The sequence below is a fragment of the Lagopus muta genome, chromosome 1 (genome assembly GCF_023343835.1).
Source record: "Lagopus muta isolate bLagMut1 chromosome 1, bLagMut1 primary, whole genome shotgun sequence".
NCBI lineage: Eukaryota > Metazoa > Chordata > Aves > Galliformes > Phasianidae > Lagopus > Lagopus muta.
Genome location: NC_064433.1, coordinates 130,986,778 through 131,007,422, shown reverse-complemented (window position 1 = coordinate 131,007,422; position 20,645 = coordinate 130,986,778). Strand labels below are relative to the sequence as shown.

At 42.7% G+C, this 20,645-nt stretch overlaps 1 protein-coding gene across 1 annotated transcript in view; it reads right to left on the bottom strand.

The window, feature by feature from the left end:
* Positions 1-18,598, bottom strand: part of TMEM131 (transmembrane protein 131) — a 93,055-nt gene extending 74,457 nt beyond the window's left edge. Inside the window, exon 1 of the mRNA XM_048961251.1 lies at positions 18,420-18,598. Within this exon, the coding sequence (XP_048817208.1) occupies positions 18,420-18,540 (121 nt within the window). The 5' untranslated portion in view covers positions 18,541-18,598. The remainder of the gene's footprint in view (positions 1-18,419) is intronic.
* Positions 18,599-20,645: the final 2,047 nt, after the last annotated feature.

The following is a 20,645-nucleotide window of genomic DNA, read 5'->3' as shown; positions in this document are numbered from 1 at the left end:
AATCTATCAGTTTAAAGATTAACCCTAGAAACAAAGAACAAGAGGATTCTCGTATACATACTGCCAATTGAATGGACAAGACATTTAATTTTGCCTTAAAAACCACTCAAAATCTATATGAGAATTGCAGCACAAAAAGAAAGAAAATGAAGCTCTGACACATTATGTTAAGAACTGAAGTGTGATAGTTAATCAAAATTTCAGAAAAATGCCATGCCTATCCTCCACGCAAAAAAAACCCAAGCTACAAACTGACTCAGAAGAAAAAACATCATCTTTTAGAGAGAAATCCATAATGAAATTATGTTTACAAATGTGTCTCATTGAAACCAAGCTTAACAACAGTTCCATAAAAAAAACTTATCTACGAGAGCACTTCTTTCCTAGTAAAGAAAAGGCATTGTACTTCTGAAGCTGAGTTTTTGGGTGCTTTTAGTTTTTTAGCTTTCTGATTTAGAGACAAATCATAACACACCAAACTTCACAGTGACATCAGGCAGAACAAACAAAAACCAGTAAAAAATGGCTTTTTACATTCATAACCTGACATCATTTTGAAATGCAAAAAAGCACTTTTTCAAATGAACATTGTTGCATTCTTCATATTTTCTTACAGTTTTTTCCCCCAGTTTAAATATGATACACACAGAGCAGAGAGGCATCAGTTCTGTAATAATGCATACAGAAGCTCCCAGAATCTAGCCCAAGTCTGACGCTTAAGCAGCCTGAGTTCAGGCAGCCCTTCTGCAAACCCCAAACACTTTCTCAGCCACTTCACAGTTACTTCATCTTCGGTTTACCTTAGGAACAAAGCAACAGATGTTACAGAACATTCTGAGCGGATGACACAGTTAAATAGAGGCGCCATTCATCATTGGATCGTTTAGAAAATGTTTTCAGAAAGCAGGTGACAGTTAGTGCCAGGTGAAGTCAGACGCACTGCAAAGCTTGGCTGCTGGCCATCTCACAGCAGTTGCATCTGAAACCAGATCATGAAGATGTTTCTGCGGTTATACCTTTTACTTTGTTTTAGACTGTCTTTCAAACCTCTGTATTTTATCAGTGATTTCATCAAAGCAAGGAAATGACAAGCATATACCCCACTTGACAAGAAAGCTTGTTTTTGCAACCGACTCCTCAGACTCTCAATTCAGGATGAAGCAACCAGTCACCTCATTCAAACGAGGCAAAAATGATGATATTTTATAAAAGCTCCACTAGTGAGTCGTAAGGAATCGCCTGAATTCCCTTATGTGTGTAGCTCTCAAACTGCCTGATGCAGCCCAGAGAAAGGACAAAGGTTCCTTCAAAGTGAAACGCAGGCACTGCTTCCTTCTCAGCATTCACCCGTTCCAGAATTAGAAGCAGTTGCTCACTATTTGCACTTGCAGTACCTAAGCTAAGCAAGTTCACAAGCTTCTGCAGTGTAAGTCCAAAAATAGCCTTCTCTGTCTTTCTATACAAGTCATGTATGTCACCAGTGGAAGTTATTACCAATGCCAAAAGCAATTAAGTGTGAGATCACTTGGGCATGCTTTACTTGGTGAACCATTCCCCCCATGCTACGGAGGAAGACGACCGCTTCTGCAAAGTCCCTGACAATTTCTTCTGGAGCAGCTCCTTCTCAAAGCCTGCACCGATGCCATTACACTCCATGATCAACCTAATACTGCAGCCAGTCTCTAACACATCAGCAGATGTACTTCCATACTCTGGAATAATAATCCACAGCAGCCAAAGAACTGCTGGCTGTGCCACTTCTCTCACTCCTGCCACTTGCCTGGCAGCTGCTCTGACATTGGCACAACATAACATTTGGGGTAGGAAGCATTTCAGCTGTCCCAGCATGATCCACCACTGCACAAATCAGCAGCCAAGCAGCCAAATTACGCATCAGAAAAATTATTTCTTCCTGAGCCTACAGGCAACTGAAGCCCTGAAGCCTGCTTATAATAGTTATTAGTCAAACATTAAGTGTTACTAACATGTTTAGGGTCCACAGAGGAAAAGGATGAAGATTCAAATCCATGGATTTCAAGGCCAGAAGAATGATCGTCTCCTCTTTTCCTTCCCAATGTATCATCTTCTAGTTGGATGCAGATGTTTCCCAACAGACAGCCTTTATCCTTCTACGCACCCCCAAGAAGCCAGTTTGCCAGATTCATGCAAATTCCCTACAGTATCAGTCACTCTCACTACTAGGATGTAACATGATCGCAGGGTTAAATTTTTTCAGCTTCCAGTCTGCATATTCTGTTTTCTTCTTTTCTAACAGTATGTCAGTACTGACGGAAGTGATATAAGCAACAGCAAATGCTAAAAATACTGGGTTTTATTTTCTGCTTTCACTGTACTACCTTTAAATGCAGGGCATTTTTAAGTCTTCCATAACTCTGTAAAAAATTAAAAAAAAAAAAAAAAAGAGAACAAAATTCATCACCCCTCCCCCCACTCCAAACCACAGCTTTCTTTAACATTAAACATCTGCATTGCACGTGCTTTATTACCAGTAGATTTCCACATTTTGCTCTTTTCAACACTTAACAGCTTTTGAGGCTACACAAATATCTGAAGTAAGAGAATAGGAAACATCAGCTAAGCCAAAACAGATAGCAAATTAAAGTTCTTCAAAGCTCAGATGCCATCTTCTCACAAGTTAATATACAAGTAACCAGCAGACACGTTTTCCTCAAAGACACATATTTTAATTGTTTCTGCTTTGTGCATTTCGTATTTCAGCTTTAAATAAGAAAAGCACAAGCCTATCAAGCATCAAGTAACAAAAGAAACTTTAAATCCCACAGTTCTCCAAAGTAATATGGAAAGTCGTACCGAAATCACGTTAGTCACCATCAATCTTTAGACAGGCCTGAACTGCATGCAAGAGAATAAATTTGCATGTAATGCGAGAGCGCTGAATATGCCAAGGCTCTGCGCACGTAACGATAAAAAACATTCTCCATGGTTCAGAGGTTATGAGGCCAGCTTCTGACTGAGATCTGATTTTTTAAGGTGGCCTTGCAAATTTTTTCCTTTCATTTGGACACTGACAAATACTTTGTTCCAATAGGAAGGAATTCCTATATCCTGGCATATAGACTTAATTCTTCTCTTAACCCATTTTCTGACCTTTTATGAACTTTATTTCTAGAACCTGGTATCTGTGAATTTTCTCCCGGTTCTGGAAACACTGCCCAAACTCCTTACAGTAGGATGAGATTACATAAATCTCTCCTAACTTACACTAGAATTTTGTCTTGTTTTCAGAAGTCCAGTTTTAGCCCTTTGTCTTAATGACTAAGCTCATTTCAAATGAACTATAACCACATGAGCCAATAATTACAGTGTGCTAAGTGTCATGCACTCCTGTCTACGTAACTGTAATTACAGCATTTGTACTACCACCAGTTAAACAGCACAACTAGAACTGGACAAGTCGGTTTCAAAGCTCTGACTGTGAATTAACTGCTAATGCACAATCACACCATTTCAATTGTCCCAAGCGATGGAAAAACAAGCAGCGTATGAAATCCAGGCAGTTGGGTATACAATAACAAAACATTATTATGAAAGGAAAAGTACACGGTAAAAAGAAACAGCATTCTACAGCCATTTTTATTGGCCACGTGATTATAAAAGCCTGGTGAGCCTCCAGAAACACACCTCAGTTCAGAACTCAAAAAAATAAAAGCTGGTTAAAAAAAAGCCGCCACTCCCAGATGGAAAAGTCAGTACATACCAGCCTGAACTTCTGCCTACATCCTAGCAGGTTCTCTGCAAAAGTGAGGGATCATTCTCTCATGAGCCAGTGAACATCAGTCAGGCAAGCAGCTCAGAGACAGAACTGCCAGTCAGCACGCTTCCTTTCCAGCTAAATCCTCTTGCAGTTCCAGAGCCAATTCCTTTGTTTCGTTTCAAGTTGTCCATAAGGAAGAGAAATGGATAATTTTCCCAACAGACCTCAGGAAGAGCCATCAGAGCCAAGACAGTGAATATATACAAAGTAGTAAAGAACATCACACGAATCACAGGATCATCGGTGTTGGAATCACTTTGAACTCTTTTTACATAGCAATACATTCAGTCTTCATTAACAACCTTAATTACCATTCCTTTAAAAAGGCAGCTTGCTAAGTTTTTATTTGCTGTTGACACGTTAGCTGAAATCGAAAACATTTCTAGATAATGCACTCCAGTTCATCATATGAAAGCATAAGCAACACATTAAGCTAAATAAAACAAAGAACCAATACTCAATAAGAGCACCATTTGGTACTGATTAAAAACATTAATTTCTATAGCTTTAGACAACACATACTCCAATATCAGGCACAAGTCTATGCCCAATTTAAAACAAAACAAGCAGAGCCAGCAGATCACTTAGACTGCAATACCCCAATGTGTGACTATTCTGCAGGGGTGAGGGGCAAATAATTTGAATTCTATTGCATGCGACAGCACAAATTTGGATCTATACATACAGACTTAGTTGGGTGTAATCTTCTGCTAATTTGTTTGTGTCTCTTTTCTGACTTTAGATACAGGTTAAGCTGCAGGCTGGTTTTCTTTATACAGCAAAGCTCCTTCCTAGGAAAGATAGCTATCACATTACATTCATCCACTTATCTCTTTCCCCTTTAGTTAAGACAGATGCATGCTCTTAGTAACTTGGTTGTCAATCCAGTTTTAAATATCAGCCACAAATCAGAAAGTGACAACACGGTTGTAACTGTGTAACTAACTCTAATACACATCACAGACAATGAGGCTGCAGCTTAGTTTGGGAAAGGAAGAAAGTGGTTGTCCCTCCTGAACACAGTTCACACATTCGACTGCCACATTTGTCTCACTTTTTAGAGATGATGCAACCTTCAAAGGTTTCTTCTAAAAAGAAAGTGGGAGCTTGCACTGACTAGAGCTGTTGTCTAATAGCTAAATCCTTGCAACAAAACTACAGAATCATATCTTGGGGGGGGAGGGGGGAAGCTAACTGAAAGCCATATACTACGCCTAACAGGCTGCTTTTACCCATTTGAAAGAAACATGGGACATTCAGACCAAGGGTTTCAATTTGGGGTGGTCCAGTGTGGAGCCAGAATACAGACTTGATCCTCGTGGGTCCTTTCCAATACAGGATATTGTATGATTCTATGAATCATGGGGTACTCATGTACCTTCCTCAGATGCTTATTCTATACTCAGCCAATAATTCTACCTTACAGAACTCCCCCTTTATCCAATTCAGCTATAGCAATTATTTATTTTAACCTGTCTTTTTTGTAAAAAGTTTTTAAAAGGTTATTCTCTCCATTCACCATAGCATTCAATTTCAGATAACCACAAGAAATATAATAAAACCCAAGCGTTACATCAAAGGATGCTTTAAAATGCCTATTAAAAACATTTGCTTCAGATTGGTGCTTCACTTTTAAACATGAGTGATTTTTTTTTTAAACCCCCAAAATACTTCACTGCTGGTTCCAAAATGCTGCTTGAAAAATTATGTCGCACTCTGCTTTTTTTCCAATCAAGATCTCATCAGTGTTTGAGAACACATGGAATAAAGAAAAGTTATTCTCTCATCTCAAAAAACATTAGCTTACATTATTAGCTTTAGCTTACATTATTTTTAACCTAAAGAGAACAACGCTTCTGACACTCATGGAAACTTCTCCCTTACTTTAATAAATAAATAAAGGAGAAAAGGAAGTAAGAAAGTGAAGTAGAAACCCAGTGTTTGAAAATAACTTTTTTTTCTGGCTGTGGGCCATACAAATTGATTATGGCTTTTTATTCTTTCTAATGATGGTGATTTTGAATGTTTCATAATTTCAACACCCTCAATTAGATCATACTTCTACAGACTTGTTGCATCAAGCTTGCACGGACACTATTAATTGTAACTAGCCTCACAAACAAGATAGTCTGCCCTACAGTGGAAAATGGGAAAAGTGGCAAGCTGTCCTTAATTTTTATCACTAATTATTATCTAACTTACTTTAATTCTCAAATTTTAGGCAGAAACTTCTAACTGTAGCAATTAATTTTACTGCCCATATAGCACCACAAACTGATGGGTACACAGAGAATTTGGACCTAGTGTAATTCTAACCCTTTGAGCATAGAAAAACATTTAATATTAACTGACAATAAGTGTTTGCCCTTTCCATCATCTTTCTAAACAAGCACTTCTATGAAATGAGCCACTATTGAACAGGCCTACAAAACTCAAAAATGGATTGTGTCAACGCAGTGCAAAGACCTGGATAGGAGATGCATCCAGGTTGATTAACGACCTTAATAAACCCGTACAGTGAACAAGATTTGTTCTTTACTCTGTAGAACAGGAGGATGAGATTCTCATAGTTAAAAAAATAATAATGCAGATAGCATACAGACACCAGTATCTGAGCGCCAGCTGGAGATGGGAATACAACCAGCAAAAAGCTACAGCTTTGCTCTGTATCTCTAACCTCAAGCAATAGCACTGCACAACGGCCTACTGAGTGCCACAGCTCTGCTCTCCTCTTCTCACCCCCCCGCTCTTTTTTCCACCTAATCACTTATCAGGGTGGAACTGCATACATTCATAGAACAACTCCAGAACTTGGAAATTATTAAGCTACTTTTTGCTCAGTAAGACTTTCAACTTCTTTAAGAGTAAACTACAACTGGAGGGAAAAATCCCTGTGAGGGAAGAGCACAATATCTCCACCCTATTTGTGCTCATGAGGCAACTGCTATTCAAGTGTCCACTGCAAACAGCTATTAAGCCTGGAGGACAAGGAAAAGAGCAGCAAGATAAAGCTTAATCAGCCACTATGCAAAGCCTATAAATACAACAATCAAAGTTCAAGAAAAGGTAGCAAAAGCCTTAATGTTAGACCTGTAGTGCTAATGAGGTAGCACTGACAGAACCTAGTGATTGTGTAGCAAAGCATTTTGACTTGCAGTGTGGGAACACAGACCCGGGGGAAAGCTGGCTGCAGTGTCTGATAAAGCCAGAAAAAGGAAAAAAAAAAACTGGGTGGAGAAGAACAGCTGCAACAAGTTCTGTGAGAAGATAAAACACAGAGAAGAGGCATGAAGCGAAATGAAACTCCAGTGTTGGGGAAAAAAAAATGAATCCCAAACTGTTAATGAGAAAAACATGGGAAGCAGTTACCCCTCAGGAGAAAATAATCAATCTCTTCTGCCCAAAATCTTTCAGAAACTGCTATGATGATCTCAGCTGACACCCCATGTAACACAGATCACAACTGCAGCCAACAATCGCAAAGCCCTAGGCTTAGTTACATGATGTATTCTGAAGAGACATCTAATTCTACTTCAAAGATGGCAAATACCACAGAATTCCCCACATCACTAGAGTGCCCCTTAACTAAGATAACAGTGAGTTATCTTCACTCAAAAAATCTCTTTTTTTTTGACTTTGATGTCTCGAGCAACTAGTCTCAAGCTAACTATGCTAGATTAACGATCCTTCAGTAATGGAATCTTTCCCCTGATGTAGGTACTTTAAAAGTATAACCAAAGTCATGCTTTGTATCATGCCAAATAAATAAATCATGCTAAATGTATTTCATTTTTTGGTACTCTATTTTCATGTCTCCTTCCCTAGAGAAATTCAGTTTAATCAAAGGAAGGACTCATGGGACTCATCAAGTACCAGAACTCTGATCAAATTTTCCTTGATAAAACGGGATTTTGTTTCAGGCTTTTCTCCATCAGACGACGTTCAGTAGTACCACAGAGCAGCGTAACTTCACCTCTGAAGATCCCATCTCTGTCAATAAAAATGACCTCTCTTTCAGCACTAGATGTAACCAGTTATCCCCCAAACCAAGCAATTTATTTATCATTTCATTAGTTTGGAAGATAACATCTCACCAAAGCTATCTGGGCAGGTCATGATCAGGTTAAGCTATCTAAAAAGGAACTGGCAAGCTGTATAGAATCATAGAATCTCTAAGGTTGGAAAGGACCTCTAAGATTATTGAGACCAACCGTCAACCCATCCCCATCATGTCCCTCAGCGCCACTCTGAACACGTCCAAGGACAGTGACTGCACCACCTCCCTAGGCAGTTTGTGCCACTGCCTCATTGCTCCTTCAAAGAATTTTTTCCCCAATATCTAACCTGTGCAACCTGAGGCCACTACCTCTTTCCAGGTTCCTCCTTATTACTGTATGATAACATAAAAGCAGCTATACCATAACACAGAAGTTCCACGTGCACACCCTCCCTCCAACCTTACATTTAGGATCAAGAGCCTGAGTGCTTTCTCCCACCTCTCACAGAATTAAGCACAGAGGTAGCTGGGGGCAAAGGAGTCACTAGATCATGGTAATTTCTGGTACCTGTAGTCTGCCTCTGTGTCTGAGATTACACACTGACTCAGAACACCAAAGCAAACATGTGAAAAGGAAACGGGATTCCAGTAGGGAACCATTACTTCCCTCCTGCAAGAATGGAACTGCCAAACCTGTAACATCCAATATTCAGGCTTCTCAATATTTCCTCACATACATAAGCTCACCATTAATTACAACATTTGTTAAGAATTACTTAACACATCTTGTAAATTAACATGTCAACCACAATCCAATTTACTGTCATATTAGGAGCAGCTGGCAAAGATGGGAAACTTAAAGGCTATAGGGCCCTTCACATTAAAGATGTGATACAAGAAAGAGAACAAATAAAGCCTATATTATGAACAAATGCTGAAACAAGTAATGGTAAAAAGGTCTTTTTTCTTTTTTTTTTAATCTTGATCAACTTATTTCAGTGATAGAGTGACATGGGAAGCATTCTGGATCTAATTACAGCTCCATTTCTACCTAAATCATACACAAATTACTACTGCTATAGCATTGATTTTACCAGCACCCAGATTTCTGTTGCCTTACAGACATTTCTATCAGTTGTGACAAAGTTGTCAGACTGGTGACAGGGCCCGAGGGAACAGCATGGAGCTGTCAGGGGAGGGGCAGCTGGGGGTCAGGGAAAAGGTCTGCACCTGAGAGCGGTGGGCATGGAACAGGATGCCCAGGGCTGTGGGCACGGCCTTGAGTGCTAGAGTTCAAGGAGTGTTTGGACAACACTGTCAGACATACGGTTTGGATTTTGAGTGGTACTGTGTGGAATCAGGAGCCAGACTTAATAATTCTTGTGGGTCCCTTCCAACTCAGGATATTGCATGATTGCATGCATGACTTCCAACCAAGTTTTTAAAGTTATGAGGAAAATCCAGAGAGAAGATATGAGGCTGGAGTGGACCTTAAGATAGCATTCTATGTTAACCTCCAGTTGAAAGAACAGCAAATACTGAATTTCAACCACATTGCTTAGGCTTTTGTTTAGCTTGGTCTTCAAAACCTCCAAGGTCAGAGATTCCCCAGCCTCTGCAGGGAAGTTTGTTCCACTGTAAGAATAGACAGTGAAATACGTTCTCCTTAGGCAAGCCAGAACATCATAGTGGTCTTGATCATCACACACTGAGAAGTCAGCAATTCACATAGCAATTAGAGCTAACCTGAGGAGGTGAAAGCCTGTGCTGCACGTACCCCTGGCTGCAGGACAACTTCAGCCAGATTAGTGCAACAGGAACCTGCAGCAACTCCCGCTTGGCTCAGGAAATTATGTGTGGTCCTTGCCTTTATCTGGACTGCAACAACAGGTCCTCATGTGAGCATCCTTTGTTTGACAGTAGAAATTACAAATGGAGTCGCAGTAGGAATTATGAATAGAGTTGCTTTCTTGAAAGGAAATCCTACAATAGCTCAAATGGAATAACCTTTTCTATGGACTGGGCCTGCACAGTAAGTCCCATATGAACTGAAAGCCTGTTTGATGCAGCATTAACTCAGGGTTTCCAGAATCTGAAGCGGTGTGAGATTATCTACACTATTCTATCTTTATAATGTTACTTCTAATAAATAGCACTTTCAATTGTATTTTACAGAGTCTGAGTACCTTTCTTTCTTGGGTCATTACACGCCAGCCCATTCCAAACATAACAAATCCGATTTCGATTTACAACCACTATCCCTTCCTGTCACGCATCTCAAGAGTCTGGTTCCATTTCCTTGGTACTTTTCTGCTTAGATATCAACAGGCTGCCCCGATCCTCTGAAGACTTATTATCCCATGGAGCCTCAGGTCCCATGCAGTTCATGCATCATTTTCTCAGCCTTCCAGAGAGCAGCAAAACTTGATGCAATGTTTTAGGCATGGACTACTAAATGCTGAGTAAATGGGCATAATCACAGTTCCATCTCGTGACTACATTCCTGTATGTTGCCAGAGTACACTGCTGATTCATGTTTAGCGCTTCCAGCTTGTACCCTCTGCACACGGTTATTCTGTCCCAGACGAAGGACTTTCCATTTGTCCTTGATGAATTCCATGATGGCCCCGCTCAGCTCATTTCCCCATCCTGTTTAGTTCCCTCTGCAATGCAGCCCTGCCCTTGAGCAGACTGACTGCTCCCCAGATTCAGTACACTTCCACCTCCAGATCAAATGACAAAGATATTAAGCAAGACAGATCCCTTGGAACTCCTTGCAACCACCCTCCAAGGCAGAGCATAAACCACTGCAGAGAATAAGCCCAAACCAAACACCTGCAGTTATCAAATTGCTTGGATGCTTTTTTTTTTTTTAAACCAATATCTACAGATTCCATCTATAGTTATTTGAAAACTATTGTGCTGCAAACCACTTGATTCATTAATTCTTTCTTTATTGCAGGATGATTTCATATATGCTCACAAGCTTCAGACAACCAGCTTTTGAATTCACTAAACATACCATACCAATATCTCAAATGGAGGGACCCAAAACTCCCCTACAGGAAGCAGCTGCCACAAAAGACAGCCAATTTCTTTACTTTATCCAAATATCATTCAGTATCTTCTATTATCTTTAGTCTGAGCCAGAATTTTCAGTCCACAGCTTATCTACTGAAAAAAAAAAAGAAAAAAAAAAATTATATAAGCCATTCATATCAGACTGTGCTGAATCAATCCAATTTCATTCTGAGGAAGAAACTATCTTGAGATGTTTCCAACAAAACATGCCTGTAGAGAGCTGTTTCAGCTTCTAAAAGCTAACATACCTTTTTTTTTTTTGACAACTTTTCTCAGCCTTTTTTTTTTTTTTTTTTCCTCCCTTAACCACCCTCCTCAGCAAGGATCCATTCTATGGATGTAAAACGAAAAGCTGATGAACAGTGAGCACATGAGGAACTTAAGCAGAAGTGTTTGAAATTATTTAAATCATAAAACCACAGAATGGGTTGGGCTGGAAGGGACCTTAATGAACACCTAATCCCAACCCTTCTGATGTCGACAAGATTGTCCAGGCCCCATCCAACCCGGTCTTGAGCACCTCTAAGGATGGGGCACCTACATTCTTTGTCCAACCTGTTCCACTGCCTCACTACTCTCCTGATGAAGAAGTTCTTACTAATATCTAGTCTAAACCTACTCTCCTGCACTTGTTGAGCATAATGAGATTTGCATGGGCCCACCTCTCACACCTGTCAAGGTCCCTCTGAACGGCAACCCTTCCCTTCAGCACATCAACTGCACCACTCAGCTTGGTATCGCACCAAGGTTCCTGCAATCCCATCACCCATTTCAGCATAAAAGACATGATATAATACCAGCCCCAATACCAGTCCCTCAGGAACACCATTTGTCACTTATCTCCATCTGGACACTGAACTGCTGACCACAACTATGTGAGTTCTTTATCCAATGAGTTGTTTGTTTATTTGCCAAATGTATACATAAGAATCATGCTTGGCTACAACTTTGCCCCCATCCTCACTCGCTCGAAAAATGACTTATTCTGTGTAGCATCACTGTTAGCTGTACTTCCTGACTTAAATGACTTGAAAGTATATCAGAATGAAGGTAGGGGCTTGGTTTGTCAGATGGAACAACCTTTTAAAAGCCCATCCACATTCTATTACACCAAATATGTACAGTCCAACAGATCTATATATTCAATTTGTAACTTCATACAGCTAGACAGAAGGAATAGTTACATAGTTTCATCTCCTCTACTTCCCACTTCATGCGGGGATCCTTAGAACCAGTTCAGTGTTTACCATAAAACACAAGTTGCTCCCTGACGAGTCTCTACTTTACACATCCCAAGCAAAAAGAGATATCAAAAATGCCTCTATGGTAATCCTAACTAGAAGACAGACGTGTAAGTTAGCAGGAAACTCTTGAAGAAAAAAAAAAAAAAAAAAAAAAAAAGGAAAAAAAAGCAGAAAAAGAATTAATTTTCAGAAAATATTAGATTGTAATCCTTCAACTCTGTGATTTTCCCATGACATCCAATGCTGGAGGAACAGCTCCAAAATTACTTCATTTAATATGCTGAAGTCCAAGCTATCCAAGCCAGTTCACCCATCCCTTCGGTTTCCCTAATCGAGCGCTCCCATTTTAGTTACAAAGTTGACAAAAAGGAAAACATGAATTTTGTAGCAAGAACTGCTGCCTCCATATCTGAACTGCTCCTCCATATGAGATAAGCAAACTCCAGGAGAAAGCAAACTAAGCTGACTTGTGCTCCTGTTTCCAAATTAACGTACTAGATCCCTAATGCCAAACGATCACAAAGATAAGGGCCATTTCAATGGCACGCTCCCAATGAAAGAAAAATTGCATCTTGGTATCAGTCATGAAAAATGGTAGTATTTTAACATTTATATTTTTATCAATTATTTCTAAAATAGTTGTAGTTTAAGCTAAAATTCAGTGACAACCACAAATGAATGGCATCAGTTGTTTCTGAAACAGGTATGCAGCATGCTCTCCTTCTGGAGTCACAGTCCTAAGCAGGCTGGATGTGACTCCAGAGGCCATCAAGCCCAACCTCCTGCTTGAAGCAGGCCCAGTAAGAACAGGCTGTTTGAGGCACTGCAGTCCCACACTTATTACCATGAAAATTACCCACAGTTATTATTATGAAGAATGCAGGTTTACTTCCAAAGCTGTCTTTTAAACGGTGGGGGAAAGAGACCCTATTGCACGTTGTGCTACAAACAGGGAGGCTCCTATGTGCAGCAGCCAGAGGCACCACGCTAGATAGCAGTCACTAGCAGGAGAAATAAAGCATTTCCATTGCCTTTTATTCTTGCCAAGCTCACAAACACAGGAACAAACCAAACTGGTTCTAGGCTGTGTTTCAGGCACAGGACTTTTACTGCCGGTTATGCATGAACCGCAACAGCCACCATTTACTGAATGGTGATTTACCAGCAAATCCCAGCAGATTTCCCAAGTGTACAGTTTCAAAGATTCTTTACAGAATCACAGAATGGCCCAGGTTGGAAGGGACCTCAATCTCCAACTCCCTGCCACATGCAGGGCCACCAACCTCCACATTCAATACTAAACCAGGCTGCCCAGGGCCCATCCAACCTGGCCTTGAACACCTCCAGGGACGGGGCATCCACAATCCTCTCCAGGCTGCCTGTTCCAGCACCTCACCACTCTCTCTGTAAAGAACTTCCCCGACATCCAGCCTAAATCTTCCCTCCTTACCCTTGTAAACTTAGATCACACACAGAGTCATAGTACACATAGCTTGAAGGAGAACTAAACTGGCTAGGTTTTGATACAAAGTGATATACAGAAAATGTGCAAGCTTAATTGCAAACAGTTGCAATTTTAGAATGCAGAAGTGTTTACAAATGACTCAAAGTAACTTGTATTGCAATGCTGGCAATCAAACACAAAAATCACTACAAAAGCGTTAAGCTAATCAATGCCTATGGACTTCTTCATCAATGCCTATGGACTGCTACAAAGTCTGGAGGGGCTTCATCATGCTGGGTACCATACAAATAACAGTAATTTCTATCAGGAGTTGAACCATCTCCACAGGCAAGGACACCTCAGCTTGCCTCATGCAAGCAATAAAACCGGACACCTGTAAAGGATAAAGAGACGCAGGGGAAGAAAAACAATTATTTCAAGATAACACAAAGCCATGGAGAACATGAGGTCTCAGCTTCCTGTTCACTGAATGACAATGCTTGCTTACATTTAATTTAGCCCAAAGATTCTGCAAATGAGCATGAGATCTTTCAATCCAAGCATGTGGTTAATATTTATCGTTCAAGAAAGCAAAGAAAATCCGAGTAACTCTCCTATACTTAGAGTTTCAAAAACACAGTGAGACAGTATGGTCAATTTTTATCCTCACTGTGCTTTCCTCATGCTTAACATGCTACTACTCCATCTATTACAAACTGTGTGTTCACAGCCTGACCGAGGTCATTCTTTCTGGATCACATTTTGATTTGTGTCAGGGTCAAAACATGAGTATTAATATCAGCGGCTATAAGCTTATATTAATTCTGACAGTAGGATATGAGAAAGTGTATGGGAAGAGTTTGTTACCTGATTGTAAGCATGTAAGCTTTCTCCCACATCAACTTCCAGCATTAGCTTAGTTTTACTCACATGAAGTATCCTGGGTTGCCATTTTAGATTTTAGCAAAAGAAAAGCTATTTGTCTGAGATAAGCAGACAATTGACAAAACCAGAACAAAAAGCTCAGCAACCAAGTGCACTGTTTTAAAATCTCCCTTCAGATCTTTCATTACTACATCAGCTACCATTTACACTACTTACACTCAGTAGTTATCTTAGTTTCTAGGACGTTAGTAGAGAATACGTCAAGCTTTGGTTAAAAAAATAAAAATTTATCATTTATACCATCAAATCTTGAATGTTAAAATTGAATTTCCTCCCAGATTCCACACTAAGATATAAATTTTAAAAATTACACCTAGAGATTAAATCTAGTCGAAATGTCAATCATAGAATGACCAGGGTTGGAAAAGACCTCTCAGATCACCCAGTCCAACCATCAGCCCACCCCCACGTCCCTCAGTGCCACATCCACATGGTTCTGGAACACCTCCAGGGACCAGGTGACTGCACCACCTCCCTGAGCAGCCTGTGCCACTGCATCACTGCTCTTTGTGAGACAAAATCTGTCCTAATATTCCACCTGAACGTCCCCTTGCCTAACTTCAGGCCACCACCTCTTTGTCTACCACTATTTACCTGGGAAAAGAGGCTGACCTCCACCTCACTACAACTTCCTTTGAGGTTGTAGAGAGCTCCCAGGACTCACAAAGACATTCAGGCTCTCTCAGGCTCTCTACCTGTACTGATTTTGAAAGGTGAATAGATAAAAGCTACACAAATAGTGTCAGCAGGCCTTCAGCCAGCTGACCAAATAAAAAGCAGCACTATTTTTTAAAGTTGCTGTAGTGTAAGATAAATAATTTTTAGGAAGTTACAAATGAAATAGGAACAAAGAAACAAACACAAGAGAATCCTCAGGCTCAACAGCACACTCATAGAAAGCATCTGTCTTCAAAACATAATCCTGACTACAGGGTTTATAGTACTATTATGGCTTCCTTTAACTTGAGAAGGATACCGTGCATTCCGCTCCACCAAGACAACAAAAACTGCACACTCAAATAAAAACTGAAAGTTGTCCTCAAACCATGTGGCAACACAGAATGTGGTAATTATACTAGGAAAGGAAGAGTGTTCTACAAAAAGCCTGAAAACATACTTGCAAAAGAAACTCTTACATTATATTTTTGCTCCTCCCAAATAGCAGGAGCCTCTTTGAAACCAAATGCGCAATTTTCTTCTTGTCATTCTTTTGCTATGGGTTCACAGATTTCCCAAATGACAAAAACAAACAAAACAACTTTAACTTTCTACTCAGTCTTATTCATTCATATACAGGCACTAAGGGCCCAGCTAGACTAAGAAATAAGAAATAGCACGTCACTGTTTAATCTGAAATTGATGTTTGAGCTTTCTGGCCAGCCTACATACAGTTTGCTCTGCTCTCACATTTTTCCCACGTACTTCTAACATGGTACTTCTCTAGCACAGAGAGCACATAGAGGAATAGCACTTTCTCCCCCATGAGTTTGATTTACAGTCTGTATACACAAAGGATTTGAGTTTTGCTTTTCATTCTTAGACAAATGGCAAAGCTGTTTATTTTCCACAAACTCCTTAACTAAGGCTGGGGACCAGAAGCAGTCACGCCAATCTGAGATCCATCAGCATCATGATTCTTCTCACTTGTGACAACTGCACGAAGAGCGTCTTGCTGCTCCTGCTTGAGACACATGAAACAAGCATTACACTGCTGTGCATTGGCTCCATCTTTCCCCACACTTTGCCTCACAGATATGCAAGATAGGAGGAAAAGCGTTCTCCATTTTCATTTTTCTCTTTTGTGATATTCTGGTTTGTTCTTCTCTCATTTCTGTCACCCATCCAGGCACCCACTCCTATTTCTTTTTCTTCTGCAGCATCTTTTCCAGAATTTGTACTGCATGCACCGAGTGCCTTCATACAGTCACCCTCACCTGAGCACAGCAGAAATAGGACAGGAGCAATTCACAGCCTCACTTCTACCTCCTCTCCACAACTTCCTTCCTGCAGCTCTAGTGAAACACGTATGTCCACATCTGAGGGACTGAAATGATATTCCTATTTTTTTACTTCCTGTTTTTGGCTAGGTTCAACCAGCTCCCCCCCCTTTTTCTTTTTTTAAACTGTGTCTTCCTATGTTTTACTTGTCACAACCTAGTAAGAAAAGTGCTGAACAAAGGGTGAAACACCCTTCTCTCCCTTTCCTTCTCATGCACTACCGTTTCCTTTCAAGCTCCTACCCACTGTACAGACTGGTCCTTCCTCTTCCATGCTCAATTACTGCACCTTGCAGAATGGCACTTGGTTAAGATCAGCGGGGACTGGATCTCACAAGCCACTACCTGAAAAGTCTTGCTTTAAAAATCCACTGGACTATTTCCATTTTCCCCTTCCTTCTGGAGTTACACACACACGTTGCACTGAAGAAAACATTCAAGACAAGTTTTCAACAGTGGCCCTACATTTGTGGGGAATTCTAATTCATCAAGGAATTTTAAGAAATCCATGAAAGATTATTTGGAGAAAAAACAAAAAACAAAACACCAGTCCGTGATTTATTAGTAAATTTAAGCAAACTACTAAAAGAGTCTACATTTTAAATAATAGATTGTATTAACAGATGGAAATCAGTGCAAATTCTTCCACTTTCTCAACAGATTTCAACCACAACCATCCGAACTCTGAATCTAGCACTGCCTTTGTTTACCCAAGAATGCCAAGGGAGGCTGTAGAGAAAAAGCAGCAGCTCCTCTACAAATCAACAAAGCCACACCATAGCCTAAGCTGTCACAGCTTCCAGGGCATCAGTCCCATCACATCAGTGTATGGCATCACTGACAAATCTTGTATACTCGTACATGTGAAGGAATGCAATCAAAGTCAGAGTTAAAAATAGATAGTTCTGAAGTATTTGAATGATTCCAGCGCCTTGAGACAGACAGACACACTTACATGTTCCCATCGCTCTAAAAACGCCGAACCTTCTTCACACTGCTTTCTAAACGGTGAATTCTCAGAAAACAGCCAAATGAACAAGAGCGTCTGCGACTCAGAATTCGTTGTTTTTATTATCACCGTAATGCTGACACCAACGTATTTGTAACAACAATTCGGTAAGCAATCACTCAAATCGAGTACTACACAAGAAGGAAAAAGAAGGCTTACTGACCTTTATCGTGACACGCGCATCCTAACAACCCGGTTCTTCCCTCAGTTCTGCTATGGAGATACGCTCGCTATCTCCTTGCTGAGCTCCATGCCCTCCCTTTCCTTTATCCCAACTCCACTTCGCTCTCTCCGTCCCCCCGCGTCACCTCTCACCCTCCCCACACCCCCCGCAGTGCAGCACCGCGCTCGGAAAGCCGCTCCGCGCCTCCCACCCGCCAGCGCCCCGCGCTCCCCCGCCGCACAGCCACGCTTCAAAGCGCTCCGTGAGCCCGCACCTCGGCAGCGCAGGAAGCAGCCACCCTCAGCAACGCCGCGGCGTTCCGCTCGGGGCTCCGCTCTTCCCCTCCCCGCAGCACGGCGCGGACACACCGCACCCAGACGGCGACCCCCGGGGTTCCTCCGCCTGTCCCCGTTTGACTTTCGACCAAGTTCTGGCCGCCCGTTTGCCTCGGGCCGGCGCCGCGCCGGAAGCCGGCCGCGGGGCAGCCAGCTCGACGCTTTTTTTTTTTGTTGTGTTCTGTTTGCTTTTCCCCTCCTCTCTCTCTTTAAAGCGCGGCCCCGGCCCCATCCCCGACGCTGTCAGCGACGCCGACCCCCCCGGCTCTTCCCCTCCCCACATGCACAGAGTGCGGCGCGAGGCCCCGGGGGCTCCTTCAGCCGCCCCACGGCTAACAGCCGCAACCGCCGCGGCCGGAGGAGGAGAAGGACGCGGCGATGAGAAAAGACGGGAAACGAAGGACTCACCTTCCTTCTCGGCCCGGGCCGAGTGCAGGAGCACCGCCAGGGTGAGGCGCAGCGCGGCTGCCCCCCAGCCGCCGCATTGAGGGAAGGGGGAGCCGGCCGCCGCCTCCCGCCGCGCCGTCATCGCGCTGCCGCAGCCGGTGCGGGTCCGCCGCGTCTCCGGCCGGGCCGCGGCGCGCGCGCGGAGGAGCTCGGGGATGGGAGGGGCGCAGAGAGGCGGAGCGGGAGGCGGGGGAAGCGCAGCGTGGGCACGCGCATGCACGCGTCCCGCCACCCCCCCGAGGGGCGGAGCCAATGAGGGGAGGAGGGCGGCGCCATTTTAAGTGTGGGCAACACGCCTCTTCCTTTGCTGAGGGGTTACGAGCCGCGCTTAGTTTTATTTTTCGTGTGTGATTTTTTTTTTTTTTTTAATTTTTCCTTACTGTTGTTATTTTTGCTGTGACTCTGTGCTTTGTGCAAGCTCTAGCTGTCCGCAGTGTTGGTAATCCCGCTTCTTCATCGCTATTCCCTCCCTCTGAAGGCTCAGGGGCTGCTCTCATTGTTTCCCCGCAGACCGCACCGAGGTTTTTTCGTGCCCGCTCTCAAAATGGCGGCAGGAGGGCTGCAGTCGCGCCGTTTCCTGCGGTGCTTTGCGGGCTTGCTGGTGCCGCGGGGGGTGGGGTAGGGCCGGGCCGGTGGCTGCCCACGGGCGACAGCCGCCCCGAACGCCTTTGCCCGCGAGGTGTCCCTTGCATCCGCATCCATCCGTCCTCCAGCTGATGGTGGATCCTGGAGGCTGCTGGGCTGGGATGTAGGCAGTGCTCCCTGTGCTAGGTCACACAGTGCAGGCATTGGTAACAACGTTAGTTGAGCCGTTAAGGTTGGAAAAAACCTTTCAGATTATTTAGCCTGACCAGCACCCCCACCGTGCCCACTGACTGCGTCCCTCAGTGCCACATCCACGCGGTTCTGGAACACCTCCAGGGACGGTGACTGCACCACCTGCCTGGGCAGCCTGTGCCACTGCATCACCTCTCCTGGGAAGAAATTCTTCCTAAGATCCAACCTGAACCCCTCCTGGCACAGCTTAACGTGTTAAATGTCTCATTCAGTTGCTGTGACCTGGCAGAAGAGACTGAGCACTACCTCGCTACAACCTCCTTTCAGGTCATTGTAGAGAGCAATAAGGTCTCCCCTGAGCCTCTTCCGGATTGAACAATCCCAGTTCCCTCAGCTGCTCACCATGAGGTTTGCGCTCCAGATCCTTCACAGCTTTATTGCCCTTCTCTGCATGCACTTCAGGACCTCGATGTCTTTCACGTAGCTAGGGGCCCAGGACTGAACATGGTACTTGGATGGGGCCCTGGACAGCCCGGTCTATGGGAGGTGTTCCTGCCCCCAGCTGGGTCACCTTTGGGCATCCCTCCAAACCCAAACCTATCTGCACCACGCCCTGAGGTGGAGCATGAGGGTCAGTGTGAGAATACAATGACATCCATCTGCTGAGGAAGAATGGAACTTACCACTATCCATTTTAACAACATCTGTGGTCTTTGGATCTGTGAAATGAGGGAAGCAAATGTGTAATTGGAGAGATCATGTATTGTTACATATGCAAGGATGCTTGTTCATCAAATGGAGGCAATATTGGGTGCTTTGCAGCAGTGATGGCAGGAGCCATGACTCCAGGGGTGTGGCATGCACCCGCGTTCTTCATAATTCACTTCCCTACAAGATCAACATCTTAGATTGGGTTCAAAGTTCTTAATGATGAGGTCCTGTTTTAGCTGCCGTAGCAACATAATAGGTTTGGATAGAATGGTAGATCCAGAGTCTCGAAGGGACTGACTGATACATAGACTAAATAAAAATAGTTACATTTATTATGGTTCTTACACAGTTGTATAGGCTGTTCTTTATTGTCTGAACACACCAAAGGCACGTTGAAATGACATATATTGTTGTTTTCTTGAACTATGGCCATAGCATCAGGTAAGTCTATTTTTGAGGAGATAAATGGAAAATCAGTAGTGTAGGATCAAACCTTTTCACCACTAACAGTGGTCATTTCCAGAAGACATTGATTTGAATTAAAGGCCTAAGTGTAAACACTAATCTCTCACACTGTATTTTCTTTTAACCGCTGCATTGAAGCAGCACATATGTGAATGAGTGACTTGAAAACTCATGAGTCCCTCTTAACATTTCTCAGAAGCACTCAAACCACAGTAAATACGAAGCCAGATCAGT